Here is a 20,255-nt window from a genome sequence, read left to right as displayed (position 1 = left end):
CCTGCGCGCTACTGACCCCCAGCGGTGGAAATGAAGTGTGGCTGGCGGTGCGAATGGTTTTCAGCCCGATTAAAGCAGTCAAATTAATACGGTGAGGTGACGAGAGGAAAATCCCGGCTGAAAGGTCACAACAATCCCAGTATGAGTAGCCTACTTTGTTATTTATTTATTTTGAATCACAGTGCACCAGTGCAATGCTCTATTGAATATGCACTAAAAGAATAAACATGTAAAATCCTCCACTCACCCAGAAATCATTGAGAGGTGACACTCAAGACAAATAAATGCATGTACGTTAATGATTTCTCCATCATAATAATTGATGAGGCTTCAGAAAAGTAAAATAATAAGTAAAGAAATAGCTTTTTCAGTAATTGTGTACTGTGGTCATTAGACAAATTACACAAGCAATCCCAGAACAAACAACTGAAAACAGATTTTTATGGCAGCAGTGCTGGAAACAATTTGTTTAACACAATCAAACTTGTTTGAACAATTTAAAATTTGTATATTACGGTGAAAGCCCATCCCATAAATTGACGTACATGGTTATATATTTCTGTATGAAGACAATTACCAACATTTTACTTTAAAATATGATTTTATGGATTCTAATTATGCACATTTTGAAAACAGTATTTCCTCCACAGACTGACTCTGTTATACGTGCACCATGATATCATCCAGAGGCTTTCGTTTCAAGTCAGGCACTGTGGCGTCACGAGCAGGATACCCTACAGGAAGCAACATCAACAGCTTCTCAGTGGCTGGCCGTTTCAGGAGGAGCCGGAGCTGGGGGCCGCAGTTCAGAGGCGTCGTCGTGACGGTGACAAGACCCACGTTCTGATCACATCAGGGACAGAGAGAACAAATGGGGGTTTATCGGTAATTGCATGGCATTTCCAGAAAATCCACAGCTATATGGCATTCATGACCAAGAGAGCAGGGATTGGATGCTTTGTGTTGTTATTCCTTACCTGCAATGCAGCCAACAGGAGGCCACACGATATGGAGACACTGATTTCGTTGTAGTAATGTGTCCTTTTCTCGCCATTTGGAAGGATGCCGTAGGTCTGTTTGAAGACGAGGATTAGATACGGCGCAACGTCCAAGTACTCCTTGATCCAGTTTGTCCTGCACGAGAAAGGAAGTCGTCCTTGTCATTTTGTTATATGTTCATTTTTCTGCTCCACATCATGTGATCTTGGTCCTAAATCATGCAACAAATAAGAGTAATTCAATTCAATTCAATTCATTTTATTTTGTATAGCCCAAAATCGCAAATTACAAATTTTCCTCAGAGGGCTTTACAGTCTGTACACATACAACATCCTCTGTCCCAAAACCCACCATCGGCACATGCAGGAAAAAAAAAAGAAGCAGGGAGTAAGCAGGGAATGATGCTCCATTAAACTGATACGGGATACAACTCAGAGCTTTATGATTCTCGTGCAAATACTTGGACATTGATGTGTGAGTGTGGAGTATGAATATGGCTGCTCACCTAAGTTTGGACAAATCATTAACCCACTTGTCCCCCATCCTCTGACGGTAGTTGACCTCCTCCTCTTCTTCCACAATGCGTCTGATCTGGTGCTTGGTCCCCAGGTCTGACACCACAACAAACGTCCAAGGCTCCGTGTGGGCTCCACTGGGGGCAGTACCTGTCCAAAAGAACAAGGGTGATGAGTCAAAATGTAATTAAAAAGAGCACCACATTAACTGCTCTCTGGCATTTCATTTATTTGTTTTTAATTGGGGGTTTAGAGGGGTCCGTTTGTCCTCTTTAAATTGGGACATGCCTGCAGTGAGGATGGCATTATTGATGACCTCTCGTGGGACCGGCTCCGGACTGATGAATCGAACACTCCTCCTCTGGTTCATCAGGGTGTAAAAGTCCTTGGATCTTTCCAGCATCGTCCCCTCTGGGTAACCTGGTGCCGAGTGCGGCACGTGTGGGATCTCTTCTTCTTCATTGCTTTCAACCCAATCGCCATCCGCTAAAAGAGTCAAAGGCATAGAAGCAGGACCATTGAGCAGCTTTATATTATAATATGCATAATGTTGATCATCAGGAAAAAGTCAAATATTTTGCGGCAGTAGCAAAAACTAAAAGACTAAAAGAGCTTGCATCAAGATAATTAAAATATCAAAAGTAAATAATGCACAAGACCCACTTTAGAAAAATGTGATTATATTATTAGGGTTTGCATCACACTAATGTCGCAGAGAGCTCATTTAAATTACTTTACATACTGCTGCTTAGCTTGCAAATGTCCCAGAGGAATAAAGTTGAAGGTATAATTTATTCATTTATTTGTTGATGATATTTGTTATTAGTTACCATATGTATGTTGTCTGTTATATACATTTTTTTAGAAAATGTCACCTTTTGGGAAACCAGGTAAACGCGTTGAAATCCTTTCTTTTGCGCAGTCTTTCATAAATTTCATGAATTAAAATGTAGAAAAGTCACTCTCTATTATGTCTAGGCCAGGCCATATACCATAATCCACAGGTGTCAAACTCAAGGGCGGCCTTACGAATTTGCTGTTGTGAGAATTACAAAAAGACATAAATTGCATTTCTTTGCAAGTAGCTGCTATTCCTATGAAGTCCACTGGGGGTCGCGCTCTGTGAGTGAGCGCATGCGTTGGACCAGGGGGGCAAGGTCGTAGATCACCTGCCATTGGGGGAAAAAATCCTGCCAGGTGACGAGAGGACAAGAGGCTCGTTCTGTTTTTTTTGTTTTTTTTTCGATGGGCAAACTGCCCGAGTGGGAGCGGGGGTTAGATCGCCATGACTTGGGTTGAAAAGTCTAGTGCTGAGCTTTGACACCCCTTCCATCATTGATTAACGGAATGAATCTGTATGAGAATACAGCAGACATCGGCCTACCGATTGATCACATTCGTTCAAAGATTTTTATGCTGAGTTTGTGGACCACATGTGCTTAGTTTTGATGTCAAATAAAAGTTCCACCCCGTCAATAAAACAGCTGTGCAGCTCTCACCTTCCTCTTTTCCTTTGATTTCTGTATCGTCCTGCAGGTCCTGGTCCACCCACGGTCTGAAGTCCGCTTTTGGAGCCCCTTCAGTTTTTCCAGGGGAGGTGGTCTCTTTGTCCTGTGACCTCAGCAGCATGAGGCCTATCAAGAAGCACAGGACCACTGCGAGGACGGGCGTGAGGACCGTCAGGAGAGCCATGACAGCCGCAGGGGAGACGAGACGATCTGGGTGCAAATGTTTCCTTTTGGGTAAAAAAACTGTTATGCTGCGTCAGAGCTGGAAAGCCCCCCTGCACTTGAAGCTCTGCCCAACTGTGACAGACTACTGCTCTTTGCAACAAATCTCCACCTCTTCCTGCATTGAGTGGCTGTTAAACAATGTCTAAAGGTCACATTTGATAGTATAGAGTATATAAGGTTGTAATGGGAAACAAAGCCCTGTCATGTTTTTTCACTACATTTCTTTGCAGGGTTGTTGTAAAGAAATATTTTACTGCAGAATTCTTTGTTAATTTTGATTTCATTTGTGATTAGATCCTTGTTTGTGATTAGAAAGTGAAAATATGCTTCTCCGAAATGGTGTTGTCTGCCTTATAACGTGTATATCTGGAAATGATGACCAGAACGTCATTCAATTTAGACTGAATGTCCACAGAAAGTACTCAGCAATCTATGAAACATCCATCGTTAAACTATCCTTAAAGTTTTAATAATGAAACACATTTTTAACCAATCAACAATTACAATGGCGCTTTTAAGGTGAGGACACGTGAAATAACCAGTATTACTGTGTAATAAATACTGTCTCCATATGATCGGAACATGCTGTATTCATGTTGTAAATCCAGCAGGTGTCGCAAAGAACTCTCCCCATGACAGGCCGAAGTCTTTGGGCACCGAATGGAAAACACTACGCTGGTGATCAGGTTTCAGGTGTACACGTGAGCCTTTTCCACATGAAAATCACACACACTTTCATACACAATAGAGGTAATTCAATGAATGAATGACACTCAAGGGAGCAGAAGAGCTTAGCTTGTATTGGGGAAGACTTTGGAGCATCTGCTCGCGCTCCTGCGCGCATTGGGGGAATTTGGCACAAAAGAAAGAACCCACTTTAAGAAATGATTTTGTCATTTTCTAAAATATATTTTTAGACTTTCTAAAACAAGCATCAAAAACGTCTGATGCCATCTTTCGAAGTAAATTCAACAACAATGTAACAATTGCTCTTTGGATTCTTGGATGGACGGTTATGTCCTGCCGTGCCTTTGAATTAGAACGTTTGTTCACTTTAGAAACACGCAGCCTGAAACTCCACAGAAGAGGGGTTTTTCTTTTCCATTTTAAGGAAATGCATCTTAATTTTAACGCCAGACAAGCGCCTCGAAAGCTCACTTCTTGCAGCGCGCACGCTCCTCCTTCTCGGCGCTGCGCTTTAAATAGCAGCTGTTTAAAAGCTGCCCACCATTCTCCTGTCTGCTGTGCAGCCCGCGGTCTCCATCAGCACAGCGCTCCCCCCCCGCCACAACCTCCGTAACTCATTCACATATTTCTTAAATAATAATACCCCCTTCCCCCACACCCTGCCCCCCTCTCCCCCCCCCCCCCCCCCAAAAAAAAGACATGTCGGCCGCTAGCACCGAGACCAGCGCCCCGCTGCCGACCGTCGCCAGCCGCGTCTTCTTCCAAGGCGCGCCCGGAGTGGGCTGCGTGGGGACCGGCCCCATCAGCACCGGCGACGACCCGGTCCAGAGGAGACAGGGCAAAGTGACGGTCAAGTACGACAGGAAGGAGCTGCGGAAAAGACTCGTCCTGGAGGAGTGGATCATCGAGCAGCTCAGCGAGTTGTATGACTGTGAGGTGAGCGGATAATGCATCTTCAATTGGAAAGGTTGCCGGGCGCGCTTGAACACCGGCACCTTCAAAACCGCACGGGAGACAGAATGACACAAGGGGGCAATGGTCCAGGGACGCCTGCTTTATCAATGGGACGAGTTTATGGCTTAAACCCAATCGATTTAAACTCACTGCATGCCACTTATTGGTGTATGGGTCTCTCATGCTGTATACGCGAGCTTTTCTAGATCAGTTAAACCCGCTGCTCATCTGTGGTTGTCGATGCTCCCATTTCCCTCGTCCTTGCAATGGAGTGATTAAAAAAAGCCCCCCATATTTGACTGCGAACCCCCTCAGCCTCCATTAAACGGCCCGTGTCTTTCACTGATGTCTCTTTGTCCTCTGCAACACTGAGACCTGCCGGTCCGTGGATAATGAGGGGATGTCGGGGCCGTCAGAGCGACGCAAAAGCTGTCTGGTTTCACAATGTGGCTCTTAACACCGCGACTTGGACACCACGTACTCACGCGGCCCGTGTGCCGTCTGTCGAGAGGAGGAGGAGGGAGAAACCGCACGGTTGCGCCTTTTACGCACCACGTCGCCTTTTTGGATTGTGTCCACGTTTCATATTTGGCTCGTGGTGCCACCGGTGCTCACCTCTAAATCGGGCAATCCTCGAGAGCGAAAGGAATGTTAAAGGGCAAGGTTAGTATTTCAGGTCCCCCGTTTGGAATTAATTCCTCGGCCGTTTCTGGGGCACTTTTTTTTGACCTTTTAAACCCATTTCACCTTTCGAGGGATGACCTGTCGCCAGACGACATCGACAGCATTAATCCGAGCTCTCTTTGACACGTACAGAGGGGGAGAGTTTGGAGAGAGGGGGGGGGGGGGGGGGGGGGGGTGGCGATGGGGTGCGCAGAGTGGGATAGGTGACGTGCAAATGCATGCGTTTTTGACCCACAGTATGCTGTGAGCGGGGGGGGGGGGAGAAGGAGAGGAAAGAAGGGCAGTGGGTTAAGGATGTGCTGATGCTGTGACTCTCCTCACCAGCCAATCACATCCTCTGGCTCTGACCTCCTTCCTCGCAACAGAGGGTCTGCACAAGCGCACGCAAACGCACCACCGCCGGCACACAGTTAGTCTGTCGCCTCGGACTCAGCCAATCAGGGAGGAAACGGGCGACGTGAGCGCGCATCCGCACGTGCATCCACATGGAAAAAAAGGCCAGCGTTCAATATACATTTTAAATGTGAGGCAGAAGGTGCATGTGGTTATTTGTCTATTCGATGAAATCTCCCACAGTAAATTGCAGTGTGTGCGCATGTGCAGTTGGGAAACACCTGCACAAATCACAGCAGGACACTGAATGTCAACATCAAAGCGTCATTGTCCGTCTGGGTTGTCTGCCGACAGACTATATTCTCCCCATCCCGAAGGCAAATAGGCTGCCTGCGTGTGTGCAAAGGCCTTATGGGTTCTCGCAGCTCGTACACTGCTTCCATAAACGTCACCAAGGCGGAATCTTTGAGCCACCTATAACCCAGAGCCCCTTTTTTCACCGCCGTCATCTTGAGTCTGAGCTTCCTCCTCTCTCCGTAGCTCCGCCGCGGTTCTGACTTGAGTTGCAAAGAGCTGCATAGCCCGTCTGAGTGTGGACTGGTTTACATTTCAAAGCCGGATGAGCTCTTTGGCGGCATGTCAGTCTCCCGTCAGCAGGAGCGCTTGATCTACGAGTCGTGCGATGCTTCCCCGCGTGGATCGACTGATCTATTTGATTTTTTGGACAAGGGCCGGGGAGCACCCGGACTGAGATGCGCAATGGCATCTCAGCCGAGAAAACTTTGCCTTTCCTGATGGCTGCTTATTTGTTTAATGCAAATGCACATAGTCAAAAACTGCAAAGTGCTGCACTCTGCTGTGATTTGTAGTATTCATGTTTTGAAAAGAATTCTCTCCTGTCTCTACTTGTCCCTTTTCCCTGGAGTTCAACCGATATTTCAGTACAGATATTCCCAGTATGACACCTCCTCATTTTATGAATTTCACACAGCAAATGGGATAATATCACCTGATAGTCCCCCGGCTCTCTGGCATTGCTGCCAGACTGATATCATGCTGGCTGCTGCAGTGCTGACTGGTGGTAGGAAGCTGGCAGCATTTCAGAGGACAATGAAGGGAACGAAACCAGTACATCATTATTTTGAAGCGTTGTCACCGTGGTGTCATTGCTGTGGCTTGCTCTCATCTGTCCGTCCATGAGTAGATAGATGACGGAAGTGTTTTAGCAGCTGGACTTTAGGGGCTTAACTCTTGATGTTTGGTCACGTGACTGAACACTGGAAGTCACACCGTCCTGCCGGCTGTTAACACCCCCGTTTCCAGACCTAAATTAGACGTGGGTGTGGATTATCTGTGTGTTGACTATGTGTGTTTGAGAGAGAGAGAGAGAGAGAGAGAGAAAGCGGGGGGGAGAGAAGGAGAGGAGGCTGTTTTGGCCGTGCTGGTTCAGCATAAAGGTCAGCCTCTGTATCAGTTTCATAAGAACACCTGATACGAGAGAGTGTATCAGAGTGTGTGTGTTTGTGTGTGCAGGATGGGTGAACTCAGATGAAATTGGATTTGGCTTTTATTAACAAGGAGGGAATAAGGTGTCCTGTACAAAATAAAAAAAGAAAGAACCCACTTAACAAAATAACTTTTTTCACTCTCTAAAATATATTTTGTACTGATGTTCATTTTCAAATAAGTTCAAATGTGCCCCGTCAGATCACAGTGTTAACAATGCTGTTGTTTATGCTGATGTTTTTCAGCACAAGCGAAGGCCTTGCTAAAATGGCTGGCTGGCTGATTAATGTCATCGGCATGAATTTGCCTTGCAGACACAACGCTGTACACAGTTTAATTTATAAAAGTACATTTATATGCAATGTATGTAGGCTGCAACCAATCACCTATTCCATACCTGACATGCTAAAGGAAGGTATGAATAAAACTGTATGGCAATCAGAGATAAAACACAAACATCACTAATATGCCCACAAAAAGCTTACATCAATCAATGGTCAGATGAAAAACTATTTGCATTAACAAATATATACAAAACTCCGTAATGAATAAAACAAAGCTTCACAAAATTCCAATTCAAAGACTCCATCAACGAATGGATATTTTCGAAAGCGAGAATAAAATTTGCCTTTAGCCCCAGGAGGTAATTGCAGGCATATTTAACATGTTAGGTTAGGTTGATTTAATATAAAAGTCAATGATATTAGATTTATGCCTACCTAATTAACACAGTATATGCTTTCTGTTTAAGTGCAGATCCAGAGCCAGCTAGTTTCCAGTCATTGGTCTAAATTACACCGTATCTGGCAGCTAGTGACAAGTAACTAACTGTAAAATAAATCGCGGTATTATACTGTAAAAAGAATCACAGTAAACATTAACATCTCTGCAAGAAAATGTCTTTTATTGAACATTTAGTTTGAGTTCTGTTTTAATTTGTCCTCGGTATAACAGAAGTTCTGTTAGTGATGGGTGCCCTATGCTCCCCTGGGACATGTTGCCTCTGTGCATTTTTCTGTTCAAAGGACAGAGGACAGATGTCACAGACCGGAGTGCGCCAAGTACACTTTGCTTTCTGCTCGGTTGGTGCTAAATGATCTAAATTATAATTTAGAGTAATAGTCATGTGTGTGTAGTGTTTCATAAATTGCAGTTTGCATTTCCTGCAGTTTTGTCCTTCACTTACTGGCACGATTGCTTTTGGAAAGCACAACATGCCTTTATACATCTCATGTAATTTTCCAGCAGTCCTAAGCTATCACTCAATAAAAAGAAAAGCAGCAGATTCTCACAAGGATAATTGGCATTTCGGGTTTAAAATATTTATATCAAGCCAACTGCTGAGTTCATAAAGAATTTAACAACGATAGGAGTAAAATCCTTCAAGCTTCCAGCTCTTGTTCTTTGTGTTGACAACCCCCCCCCCCCCCCCCCCCCCCCTCACCCCACCCCCCCTCACATTCAGAATCCCATGCATGTCTAGACGTATTGAAGGGCCGATTAACGCTGAGGTCAGGTTTTTTTTTATTAAAAGGCATATTGGTCACCACGGTGATGTCCGTCCGAGAGCTCCTCCTCCTGCAGTGTGTCCGTGTGTGCGTGAGAGAGAGAGAGTAACACAGAGGTACATCTGACTTTGCCGTTTCGTGTTGTTAGGCTGCACGCTGCAGAATGAGGGACTCTGACATGCCCTACTTTTTCATGGCCCCGCATCAATAGAGCCCCACTCGATGAAGCGCATTCATGTGTGCGAGCACAGACACTGCCGCCGTACAGCGCTGTGCCCCTCGGACTTTGTGCACTTTTGTTTGTGTCTTCGGGTTTTTTCATATCAGAGGCTTTGATGCGTCTCTGGCAGATATGGCGTGGCGATAAGTCAGGGGTACTTTTCCATGAATGGATGAGCAGGAGCTCTTGCATCCTACTGTAACAAACACACACACACACACACACATTGGTCAATGTGCGTATTTGGATCAAATGAAGCAAGAGGGACTAAGATTTGGAGCACCCCCCCCCCCTGGATCTCCGGGGTTTCCACACTTTTTGTGTAGGAGGGCCGTCTCCAGGCGGTATGTCTCCCTTCATTTCTTTGTGTCTCTATGATGACCTCCCCCCTCACATCCCGCACTGCTGTTACTGTGACCATGTCAATTTTACTCGCTGGGACGGAGGGCTGCCGTGCATCATGGGAACCTCATCGGGCAGCAGAGGAGGAGTAAGCAGTGCAATTCAAGCCGGGGCATTAGCGGTGGTCAATAAGTTTAGGAATGGAACGCGCACACATATTGACATTCAACGGCATTGGGTTTCCATTGAAGTTATTGTATTGCACACACACTGTAGACATGGAGGTGTAGGCAGACACTACTTTGGGATACAGGCTACTGTTGTGCTGCAGGTTCACACAATGTCTTCATTATTTCGTCCGTTAAAACGTGACTCCATCCATCGGTTTATTTTCTCGTTCCTTTTGAAAAGGGCGTCTCCCCGTTACAGTTCATCGGTTGAGGGCCGAAAAAACATCCCGAATCGTCACCATTAATTTAATTACAGGCCGGCAGAAAGATCCGCCCACTTTGTCTGTGGAATTCGATCCATTGAACGTGTGTTTTAATGGTGACCCTGATGTGTTTATGGATCTGGCACGGAAGGTGGTTGGTGAGTCGGTCGTCTGTGCTCGGGAGGGCACAGACACATTTACCTCCCCGCCATTTCAACCGCACGGACAAAAATAGACGCTTACCCAAACGTCTGTTCGAGCGCCCGTCGACACATTTCACGTATAGCACCTGCGGCTTCATGCATCTGCCGCCAAACAAATCAGAGGTGTCGAAAAGACGACCTTTCCGCGCGCCGATAGCGCTGGCAAACAGCAGATATAATAATATCTGTTACAAAGGTTACGATGTGTTTGGTGCCATTTGTCTTTTTGTTTCTTTAAACAGGCTTCATCGCGCTGTCGATCTTCGCCGTTATCTTCCTCTCTTGTTTCAACTCCCGACCCACCGGGACAGCCACCCACCCGTTTTCCATTCTCCCCTCCGTCTCCTCCTCCTCCTCCTCCTCCGCTCAGTGATTCTCCCTGGAGCCTTTTGTTCAGCTGTCATCCCGGTGGCTTTCACATACGTCCACATTAGTCATTTTATGTCTGTAACGCCTTCCAAGTGTACTACATCACCCCAAAACACAATAGAATGCTGGGCTTCACTCAGCCTACACCTGTCTTGTTCCATTCCCTCCCCGTCCTTTGGTGGTTTCCCACTCTGTTAACCCTGTATGCTGGGTTTTTTTTGTTGTGAGCTGTGATAACACAATGCTGTCAGAGCGGTTTGCGGTGTTTCTGGCATATCAGTCCGCCTGCTGCACAGAAGAGAAATGATCTGGAGAGAAGAGGGAAATGTTAACAGGCTGTTAACTTGAATTGTAGGCCTTGAATATGGCCACCGGCTCCGTAGACGTAGCGAGGAGGCGAAAATATTAATCTAAAAAAAAAAAAAAGTGTAATCGGCAATCATTTTTGAGCCACGTGCCAGGTGCAAAATTGTTTACCCAGAGTTTCAAAAAGGGAAATCCGCCGAAACAGTGAAAGTTTAGTGAAAGTGGACTTTTCACACTGACTTTCCTTGTCTTTCCCCTCCCTTCCTAAGACGTTCCAGTTAATCACTGGTTTCATTGTGCCAACGCAATTCATAAACTGACTGCGCACAAACACTGACTCACTCTCTGTGGTTGGCACCGCCAACAGAAGCAAAAACACGCTCGTCATCAGACCGAAGGGAACGACGGAGCGGGGGCGGATGATAGTTTTGGCTTTCAAAGTCAGCGGAGGTGTGCCGTTCACTTGCACGTCTGCATTTGCATGCGCCGAATGACTGTGCACATTCGGCAGCAACCGTAACGTGGCCACCAGCGGGGAAGAAATCCTTCAAACGCTTACAGAATAACTTGGTTTGTCACTTTGCTTTCCGCGCCGTGACCTCGCAACAGCTGGGTTTTCCAATAGCCCTCTGAAATTGAACACGTCCATTCCTTCGCCTGTTGGAGCGTGTCTGACCCCGGTGCGATCGACGTTTTAGCGTCCGGGTTCGGGGCAAGACGGTGGTCCAAATGGGCCCCACCCCCCCCCACCCCCCCCCGGCTGTCGATGCGTCGGCCCCAGGGAGGAGATGTGTGCCTGGCGAACACGGTGAAATGAGTCACAAATTACAAAAGGGTCACAAGACGGATGCTGGCAGTTTCATGGTTGAATCCAATCGGGTGCTTTAAATCAGGAGTTTGACGCAAGGAGGGCGAGGTGATGTGGGAGATTTTGACCTTGTGCGGCCGTGGCGTAACACAGCACGTGTGCGTCAGCTGCTGCCACACAAAGAATCGCTCAAAGTGGACGTGGGAGGCATTAAGGAGGCCTCGGATCTTCTGTTTATGCATTTCCAGCTGCCTCTGCGGTCCGGGGGGGGGGGGGAGTCCTCGGTGTGGCTCGCGTGCATGATATTGACTGCGTTTGGGACGGATATAGTTGTATAACAAATGGGGAGAAGAAGAAAAAGAAAGAGATGAGTTTCTCACCTCGGCACGGCTGCCCAACCCTCGGTGTGAAGTGGGCAGTTATCTATCTTGTTATCCACGGTGGGACTGCCTTTGACCCCCGTGCCGTCATGGCTCTATAAATCTGAGTTTGTGGCTCTCGCTCCCCAGAGAAGGATTGCGCGTGCAAAACAAGGACATGGTTTGATGCCAAAAGCCAGCTCAGCCTGTCGATTGATGGACATCCGTACTAGCCCCACACCATTGAGCAGTGAATGAAGGATTTCGACGTTGGCATCGCGATTAACTTGCAAAATTCTGCGGTTATTTTTCTGCTGGGATTCTTGTTTGAGGATTAATCCCCCCCCAGTTCGCCTCTCTGATATACAATGTCCTCTAGAGTACAGCTGAATCAGCGTGGGAAAGAGCCTTTGCTGCAGCAGCTATGAAGTCATCATCATCCGTGCCGTATGGTTTCAGCAATTTGCACCGCCGGAGGGGGGAGTGGGGGGGGGGCTTGAAGACGAGGGAGGGAGGAAGGTGGAAGAGAGAGAGACTCAAAATACAGATCAGTTGGTAGATTATTTGTTTTCACATCAATTATTAGACTTTTTTTCCATTGATTTTCAAGAACAATGAACTACTGGTCCCATCCTTCATTTTCCAGCTGGCAGTAGTTTCTCTCCCTGCTCGCACGGACACCTCAGATGAATTCCTCGCCTCGATGTGACACAGAAAGGCGGTGCAGAGGGGCCAACAAAGCTGAGCTGTGAGCTTTTACTGTGAGGAAAGATTCTGCCTCATCATCACAGCGACCAAATCTGTTCACTACCCACCAGCGTCTTCATTTTCCTCTCACGTATTCTAATCATTATGCTCATACATAGCTGTCGCCATTTCTTTTCATTTCCCTGTCACGGCCTTCTGTACTCCACTAATTGGCCCGATCTCCCCTCTGCACGTAGCGTCCAACAAAAGCCCTGATATTTCACTTACGTCTTTCACTTGTCTTTTTGTCTTTGCGATCTAAACATATAACTATCCTACCTGCTAAGTCATTATCTAATCATCATTGGTAGATTATGGATCTATTATAAAAATATTTCACCCACTTGACATAATTATATTTCTGTGACCTGAGCCATTATCAAGAGGTATTTGCCACTATTCAGTACAGCTGGTAGTTCGGGTTCAGAGGCTGTGAATAGGAATGATAACCATGAATCACTGGGCCGAGTGGACTGGTTCCCCGTCACTCTTTGTTGGCGCAGAGCGTCTGAATGGAGTTTGAGGTGAGTCACGGGGTCGGGCGGCTTGCCTTAACCTTCGTTGCAGACGGACCGGCCCGCAAAAAAACGCTGCCGGCTGCTCCGCTGTTGGTGAAAACAAGTGTGACGCACACTTTCTGTGAAAGCGACAACAAAAACAAACACACTGGCGGGCTCTGTGTCGCCTCTCTTCTGCTCGCTGGCTCTCGCACAGAATCGACTCAGAGGCGCCTTCATTGCAACAAACACTTTGCTCCTTGTTATCTTTCTTGCACTCGCTCACGCCACCGTCCACATACAAGACACACGCCGACTCTTTTCCTGTTTCCATCACTGTGTCTGTCGAACACACACACACAGATTCTAAATCCCATTCACACTATCACATTGTAGGCGATACACTTAATACATAGATCATACTTTTCTCCCAATATTAAGAATATAATATGCACAGAGCGGTAACGGTTGCTGATATTATAATCTCCCTCATCATCTTTAATGCATTTGTTTCATTTCGGTTTCTGTCTTTCTACTGTTGAAAATGTTTCATCATCATATTTAATGCAGTCTGCAACTGAAATCTTCAGTAAGCTTACGGGCACGATGATGATGATCTTAAGAATACCAAGCTGGATCCTACGTGAAATATTCATTCAGAATGAGGTTTTGTAAGAGCTGTATTAATCATTTTCTTCTCTCTCCACTGTCAAGACAGTTTCTCTGAAGGCTGGTGGCAAAAGTGTGTTTGTGTGTGTGTGTGTGTGTGTGTCTGTGTGTGTCTGTGTGTGTGTGTGTGTGTGTGTGTGTCATTGGCAATTGCCTGCAGTCATGCCTCGCAGAAAACAGGCCACGCTTGCCCTGGTCATCACCCATCACAGTGACAGAGGTTGACAGACTGCCTGCTGACAAGTGGAATATTCAGACGGACACACACACACACACACACGCAGACACACACACGCACAGACAGCAGTCAAACTGGGAGAATAACCAGCTTACTATAGATAGACAGACTTACGTTTTCATCTGTATTATTTGATTAAATATTTTATTTTGTAGCCGATGGAAACCAGCCAGAACCAGTCTGCAGGCAGGAGACCGGTCACTTTTCTTTTTCATACCTCGTATCTTGCTTTTGGCGTCCGTGACGGAGGCAGTGAACTCAGTGACCTGCTCACACTTTAAAGCCGCTGTCAGGTGTAAACTAGCTGCTTTTTATAAGAGAAGGAGCAGCAGTCTCTGAGGGTCTGGATCTCTAGTGGGTGTCATCTGCCCTGAGGGAATAATAGACTTGCTTTGAATATTTTAAAGCCACAATTTGAGCATTTTGGTACTTGTTGAGTTCTTCTGACGTGTCACCCAAGCAGAGTGGGACGTTCTCCATCCACACTGTCATTGAAGTTAAAAGGAAAAGGGTAGAAAAGTTCTGTCCATAAAACATGAAACAATTTAGATACTGTAAAAGAATGTAAAATATAAAGTGAGAATCTACGGACGAAATGTGTTTTTGTTTCTTTAGTTTTGTTGTGTGTTGTGTGTTCTTTAGTTTTGTTGTGTGTTAGTGTAATCTAAGTGTTATCTTTACCTGCTTACATTCAATGTGTGATTTAAAAGGTTCCGTGAGCTTAGCCACTCAACAGTTAAGCTACAGTATGCACTTTGTATGGAAGGAGCACATTGACATGTAAAAATACCTTATTTTGACCCTTTTCAATAGGAACATAATCCACGCTTTTCACCCGTCGTCTCAGTTTGAAATACCTCCCCAGTTCTGTTCATTTGCATATAACCTCAGTCCTCTGGTTCCGTAGCACACGCTTCTAATAGCTGACACTTTGACATCTTCTGCCACGTTTCCTCATTTCTCCGCCGTCCTTTTCTGTTCCCTTAATGAGGGGGGGGGGGGGCTGTGATTTCAGAGGAGGAGGTCAAAGGGGACGCTCGTCTGCGGGGAGACTGAGATGCTTGAAATGCAGGTTGTGTGAACGGCTCAGCTACGCAGATGACGGGGGGGGGGGGGTGTAGCCTTCTGTGCAAGTACATCTATGCGTGTCCAGTGTGTGTGTGTGAACCAATGCAAATGAGATATGTGCAAACACGGTTTGAGATTCTCTGATGTCAGGAGGATTTTAGACTGGTTGGTCGGTGGTTGTTATTTGTGTTAAGAATAGACACCTCATATTCATCCTCAATGTAAATGTAATAAAAGCTGTAATGGTTAATTCATTTCTAGTCATGTTGTCAAACACCACACTTACCCCTCGTCTTGCATTTGGTATTGTGATTTCAAAAGTACAATGGCGAGCTAATTCTATTCGGTGCACATCCACCCACACACGTAAAGAGGGAAATAACAACGGCTGAGCTTTATTGCTGAGAGCTGAAATCTAATCGTCCTTCCATCCTCCCTGTTCCTGCCTCTGAATACCAGTGCACGCTGCAGGCAAAAGCATAAAGGAGTCCTCTGAGAGCACACACACACACTCACACACACATACACCCTCACACACAGGCATCATTTAAAACTCAAAGCAGTTTCGGTGTTATGTCCTGTGCAAAGGGAACCAGGGATCATCCACCACACAGCAGAGAAGGGATTACATTCCTGCTCATTAATCTAAAAGTGCATGTGCTTTTTTTATTTTTTACGTTATGGCTGACCATCATCGAGCAAATGAGAACCACACCAACTACAATAAAAGCTCCATACATGATCGGCTTATCATCAGCCAGTTACTTACTTTATACTGGTGTGAATATTATTAATATATTTGTTGGGGTATGTCATTATGGTTAAACCAAACATCCCAATCAACGAGCAGAGAGAGATAAATGCCACCAAAAGCTAAAGAGTCGGGCAATAATTCTCAGCGGGATTTAAAAACTGATGACTTTTTACCTGAACCGGACTGTACTGATGGAGGACTACACGAGTTAGTGGTGAGAACAAGAAGGACAATGGAGCGTAAGCTGAATGGCCACAGAGAAGATGGTTAATTTTGGACAGTCCTATGATTGTCCTGCATTGTCAATCAATGTTTGCATTGGACCTAAATTGTCAAATGTGGACGTATTTCATAGCAGAGTCAGTGTTGCTACCATCACGCAGTATGTTGTTACCCAGCAGCTGGTAAATGCCCCCATTTTGACATAAAAGCTGCTCCTGCGGATGCGTGGGTTTTTTTTTTAAGCTCTCGTTTTCCAGAAGGGAGATTTTTGAAGATTCATGAAGCCGTAGCCGGGAGGAAAAGGTTGATCCTCCCTGTGTGCCTCTTTTGCACAAGCCCTGTGGTGAAAGAAGACGAACCAGAGGAACGCGGGACCTTTGAAGTGGTGTTGTGCAGAATACCGCCTCTAAACCGCCGAGCCACTAAACGGCCCGGCCCCGGCAGCACGGCGTGACGCGGCGGCGTTTCCATACGATGTCTGCTCCTAATAAGCAAATATGTGTTTGGAGCCTTGAGTGCAGAAATGTGAAAACAGTATTTTGAAGGCAGAGGTGAAATAAAGGCAGAAGAAATGAGTGTAGGTGTGATTGCGATTGCTCTGCCTTGGAATATTTGAGTAAAAACAGAAACGTGCTTGTAAAAAACACCACAAGCCATTTCATCGCTGTTTTATGATTGTTTAGTTTTCCATTTCAATTTCTCTCTTGTGAATCCGACTCAGCTACTCACTAACCAAGAGCGCCTTTGTGTTTCAGGAGGAAGAGATGCCAGAGGTAGAAATAGACATCGATGACCTGTTGGAGGTCACCAGTGACGATGAAAGAGCCAGCAAACTACAGGTACACCATCATTACGGGAGCAATTACAAAAATAAAGCAAAATCCTCGCTTTTCAGTCAAACTTTCTCGAAATCTGCATCGCTGCCTTTTCTCACTGTATGCTGGATTTCTCTTTTTACTGCTGTTGATGGCGCGGCAGTCAAACCCCCACAGCCCGGGGGCCTGAGTGTGTGGAATTGCACATAAATGCTTTTAGTAAATAAATACATGAAAAAACCTAGACAGGTGAAGACAGTGTTTGAAAACATCCAATCCCTCAACATCTGCTTTTTTTTCATTTCTGCTCTTTAAACAGGAATCATTAACAGACTGCTACAAACCAACAGAGGTGAGTGTGTTTTGTGTGTCGGTCGAACAATGAATCCCTCATCGTAATCGACCGGGCAGCTTGTGTGCGTAGTTTGACGTTATTGACCCTCACCTGTCAATCTGCAGTGTCGATTCGTTAGTGTGTGGTATTAGTGGTGAGGTGGACTTAAGCTATTTTGGTGATTACATTACCTGCACAGCCTGGACTCAATGACATTCACTTCAAGGTCATTGGTGCCCAAAGCTACACAATGGTTCAGCCAGGTTGACAGCCGTTGACACGTGTCACACACACACACACACACACACACACTTTAATCCCTAGAGAATGGACTAGCACAGTCATTTTGCACACAATCCCACAGAGAAGGCATCCATTGGGGAGAACAGTAAAAGAGAGAACCAACGTAGAAAAGCAAAAGCACGGAGTGATGGAGGGAGGATGAAAGAAAGCCATGAAGGGAGGGACAAGAAAAAAAAAGGTACACTGGGAAAATAACAGGAGATGAAGTGAGAGATAAAAGGTATTACAGAGAGAAGGGAGCAGAGGGATGCAGATGAATATATGAAAAGACAGCGACAGGCAGAAAGACAGACTAGAGCTTAGGGGAGGGAGGAAGAGGAAAGATGCAGGGGGGAGAGAACAGGGGGGGGCATCAGTAACTGGGTCACGAGCAGAGTCACCCCCTAATATAAGTGGGATGATATTCCAACATTTGTCGTGTACCTCCGGCCTAATCCCAAGATGCAGGTTCTCTTCCGTCCTCGCTGATGTTTCTTCTCTCTTCCTTGCAGGTCTTCGTCCGTGAGTTGCTGGGCAGGATAAGGGGAATGAGAAAACTCAGCGCGCCAACTAAGAAGGGCCTATAATGGCCCGTGATGTCGACCATCAATCAGTCATACACCACCGCATCTCAGCTCCACCTACTTAGCCCATTCGACATGAACCGCCATCGCACAGAATAACTTATGTAAACAGCATTAGCGAACCTGCAAACAGGCACCACAAACGCGTATAGCACTAGTCACTTGTTTCCCAATCACGTAGAGTGTATTGTATTTGACTGTTGAAAGGTACCGGGAGAGAAAACAGCCGATAGCGGTTAATTGAACAGCAAACAGCCACAATAAAATGTCACGCCCTAGAAACGGGCCGCGTGAACGCCACCTAACGCCGCATCCCCCGAGCCATGCTGCAGCTGACAAGCTGCGATCCAAACAGCCATACAGAAGAAAATGCAGACAAAAAAAAAGGAGGTGGTTAAAAAATGTCTGTACCGCAGTAAGTGTGAAATTAGCCGTAGCACCACGTAAGCACAGTGCTTCAGTACCTTGTCATTTCTTTTTTTTTTTTTTTACTGAGGTGTTTTGCTGTTACTTCTTTCAAAAATGTACTCTATGTCGCCATTTATTGTTAATGTGATTGAAATGTGGTCTTCAGCGTTTTTTCTGTTGTACCTTAAAGTCGCCCTGCTCATCCCTACGCCGGCAGACCCCGCGGGTGTAAGGGAAGGCGTTAATACATCAATTCTGTCCTTTTGTGACGTGTAAACTCTGAGTGGGGATATTTTAGCAGGTGTGGCTAAAATTGTGATTTTTTTTGTTTTGTTGCATTTCACCCACTTTTCACCACAGGGAAGCATGATGGGTGTTGCAGTTCTCCGCGTGAGGCTACGAGACCTGTATGATTGGCAGCGGTGTTGCCCGTTGTTCTCCCTCATCAGGATACATATCAGTTGTCGGTTTAGGTTTGAGCCCAAGGCCCCGTGCGTCTGTTTCTCACATCACTCTGCTTGCCTTTGAACGGACATTCAGGATCAGTTGAACCTTAACCACTGACGGGCTTACAGGCAGATATAGTTGAGTCAGAAATCTGAGGACAACTTGAAACCTTGAAAGCTTAAAACCGGTCCAAAACAAGGAGTATTGCATCTCAAATGTCATACGTCATGGCGGCATTATTGTGACGGGGCATTTCCAGCAGAGATTGTTTGTCAAATTCATTCAAAAGCTAAGATGCTGAAAACTTTTCCTGGTCGCAGGTGATATTTTGTAATGGCATAATCTGAGGTTAAAGGGGTGGATTTCATCGTTTATTGTGGTCCATGTGCACCAACACACTCTAAAACCTGTAAGCTCTGGTACACTCGTGACTCCGACCGATCTGCCATTCGAAAATATCCTCAGCTGCCAAAGACAAAAGCAGGGCAACGTTTCATTTTAACACTTGCAAACCACCCGTCTTGCATGCTAACAACAGAGATATAAAAAAGAAAAAAAACACTGATGAAGAGTATAGATATTATGAACTTATAACCGAGCAAAAAATACTTTTTTGACTTAGCTACCATGTCTGACTTTGTAGAACCTTTTGTGTGGAAAAAAAAACATGACGGTCACGTCGGAGAGAATCCAGGAAACATTTTTAAATGGTGCTGTTTTTGATGTTCTTCCCAACTGTTTATTTTATAAAAAAGATATTACACATAAACACAAACTCGATGCCAGAGAAATGGGTCGCGTTTAGTCCTCCTTGCATTTCCTGGTTGATTTGGTTGAAAACGATGATGTTTTCTGGATCAGGGAATTGGAAAGAAAGGTCGAAGGATGTTCTCTGTCAAGAAAGTGTTCAGGCTGATATTTGATCATTGACGGAGTCTCACGTGGAGAGGATTCTGAAAGTGTCCATACTAGAAAGCTTTATGTTTGCATGTCTTTTTAAAGTCGCATGTTAAAGGGAACATTTTGTTGGCCCAAAGCTTTTTATTTCACAAAATAAAACACTTTCCTTTTTATACCTTCATTAGCATTATTAAGACTAAAATATTTAGTTTGGCAGCAGCAGTTTTGTTTTTCTGTACATCCACAATAGGCGTTCCTGTTCTTAAAATGTAATGTGGTGTGTGGTTTGTTTTTGCTTATAATAAAACTGCAACGACTGTGTACTGTTAAA

At 45.5% G+C, this 20,255-nt stretch overlaps 2 protein-coding genes across 2 annotated transcripts; one reads left to right on the top strand and one right to left on the bottom strand.

Annotated features, from left to right (window-relative positions):
- Window positions 1-142: 142 nt before the first annotated feature.
- On the bottom strand, window positions 143-3,822 carry iyd (iodotyrosine deiodinase). The gene is made up of 5 exons (XM_040160239.2): window positions 3,014-3,822; window positions 1,803-2,000; window positions 1,505-1,664; window positions 978-1,134; window positions 143-843 (listed from the first exon to the last, which is right to left on the bottom strand). The coding sequence occupies exons 1-5, from the start codon at window positions 3,204-3,206 to the stop codon at window positions 661-663; spliced, it is 891 nt and encodes a 296-aa protein (XP_040016173.1). The 5' UTR covers window positions 3,207-3,822; the 3' UTR covers window positions 143-660.
- A 650-nt stretch (window positions 3,823-4,472) lies between these two features.
- On the top strand, window positions 4,473-20,255 carry ppp1r14c (protein phosphatase 1, regulatory (inhibitor) subunit 14C). The gene is made up of 4 exons (XM_040160240.2): window positions 4,473-4,870; window positions 16,910-16,993; window positions 17,289-17,321; window positions 18,098-20,255. Exons 1-4 carry the CDS (start codon window positions 4,634-4,636, stop codon window positions 18,170-18,172), a joined length of 429 nt encoding a protein of 142 aa, XP_040016174.1. The 5' UTR covers window positions 4,473-4,633; the 3' UTR covers window positions 18,173-20,255.

The sequence above is a fragment of the Gasterosteus aculeatus genome, chromosome 18, assembly GCF_964276395.1.
Source record: "Gasterosteus aculeatus chromosome 18, fGasAcu3.hap1.1, whole genome shotgun sequence".
In the NCBI taxonomy this organism is placed as follows: domain Eukaryota; kingdom Metazoa; phylum Chordata; class Actinopteri; order Perciformes; family Gasterosteidae; genus Gasterosteus; species Gasterosteus aculeatus.
This window is presented reverse-complemented; position numbering and strand designations above follow the sequence as displayed.

Excerpts from the sequence above, each read along its gene's own strand:
- iyd (XM_040160239.2), bottom strand. The coding sequence starts at position 3,206 with ATGGCTCTCCTGACGGTCCTCACGCCCGTCCTCGCAGTGGTCCTGTGC. Across the intron at positions 1,665-1,802 it reads TAATGCCATCCTCACTGCAG|GTACTGCCCCCAGTGGAGCC; the intron begins GCATGTCCCAAT and ends TCTTTTGGACAG. Across the intron at positions 1,135-1,504 it reads AATGATTTGTCCAAACTTAG|GACAAACTGGATCAAGGAGT; the intron begins GTGAGCAGCCAT and ends TTTCTCGTGCAG.
- ppp1r14c (XM_040160240.2), top strand. The coding sequence starts at position 4,634 with ATGTCGGCCGCTAGCACCGAGACCAGCGCCCCGCTGCCGACCGTCGCC. Across the intron at positions 16,994-17,288 it reads AAAGAGCCAGCAAACTACAG|GAATCATTAACAGACTGCTA; the intron begins GTACACCATCAT and ends CTCTTTAAACAG. Across the intron at positions 17,322-18,097 it reads ACTGCTACAAACCAACAGAG|GTCTTCGTCCGTGAGTTGCT; the intron begins GTGAGTGTGTTT and ends TCTTCCTTGCAG.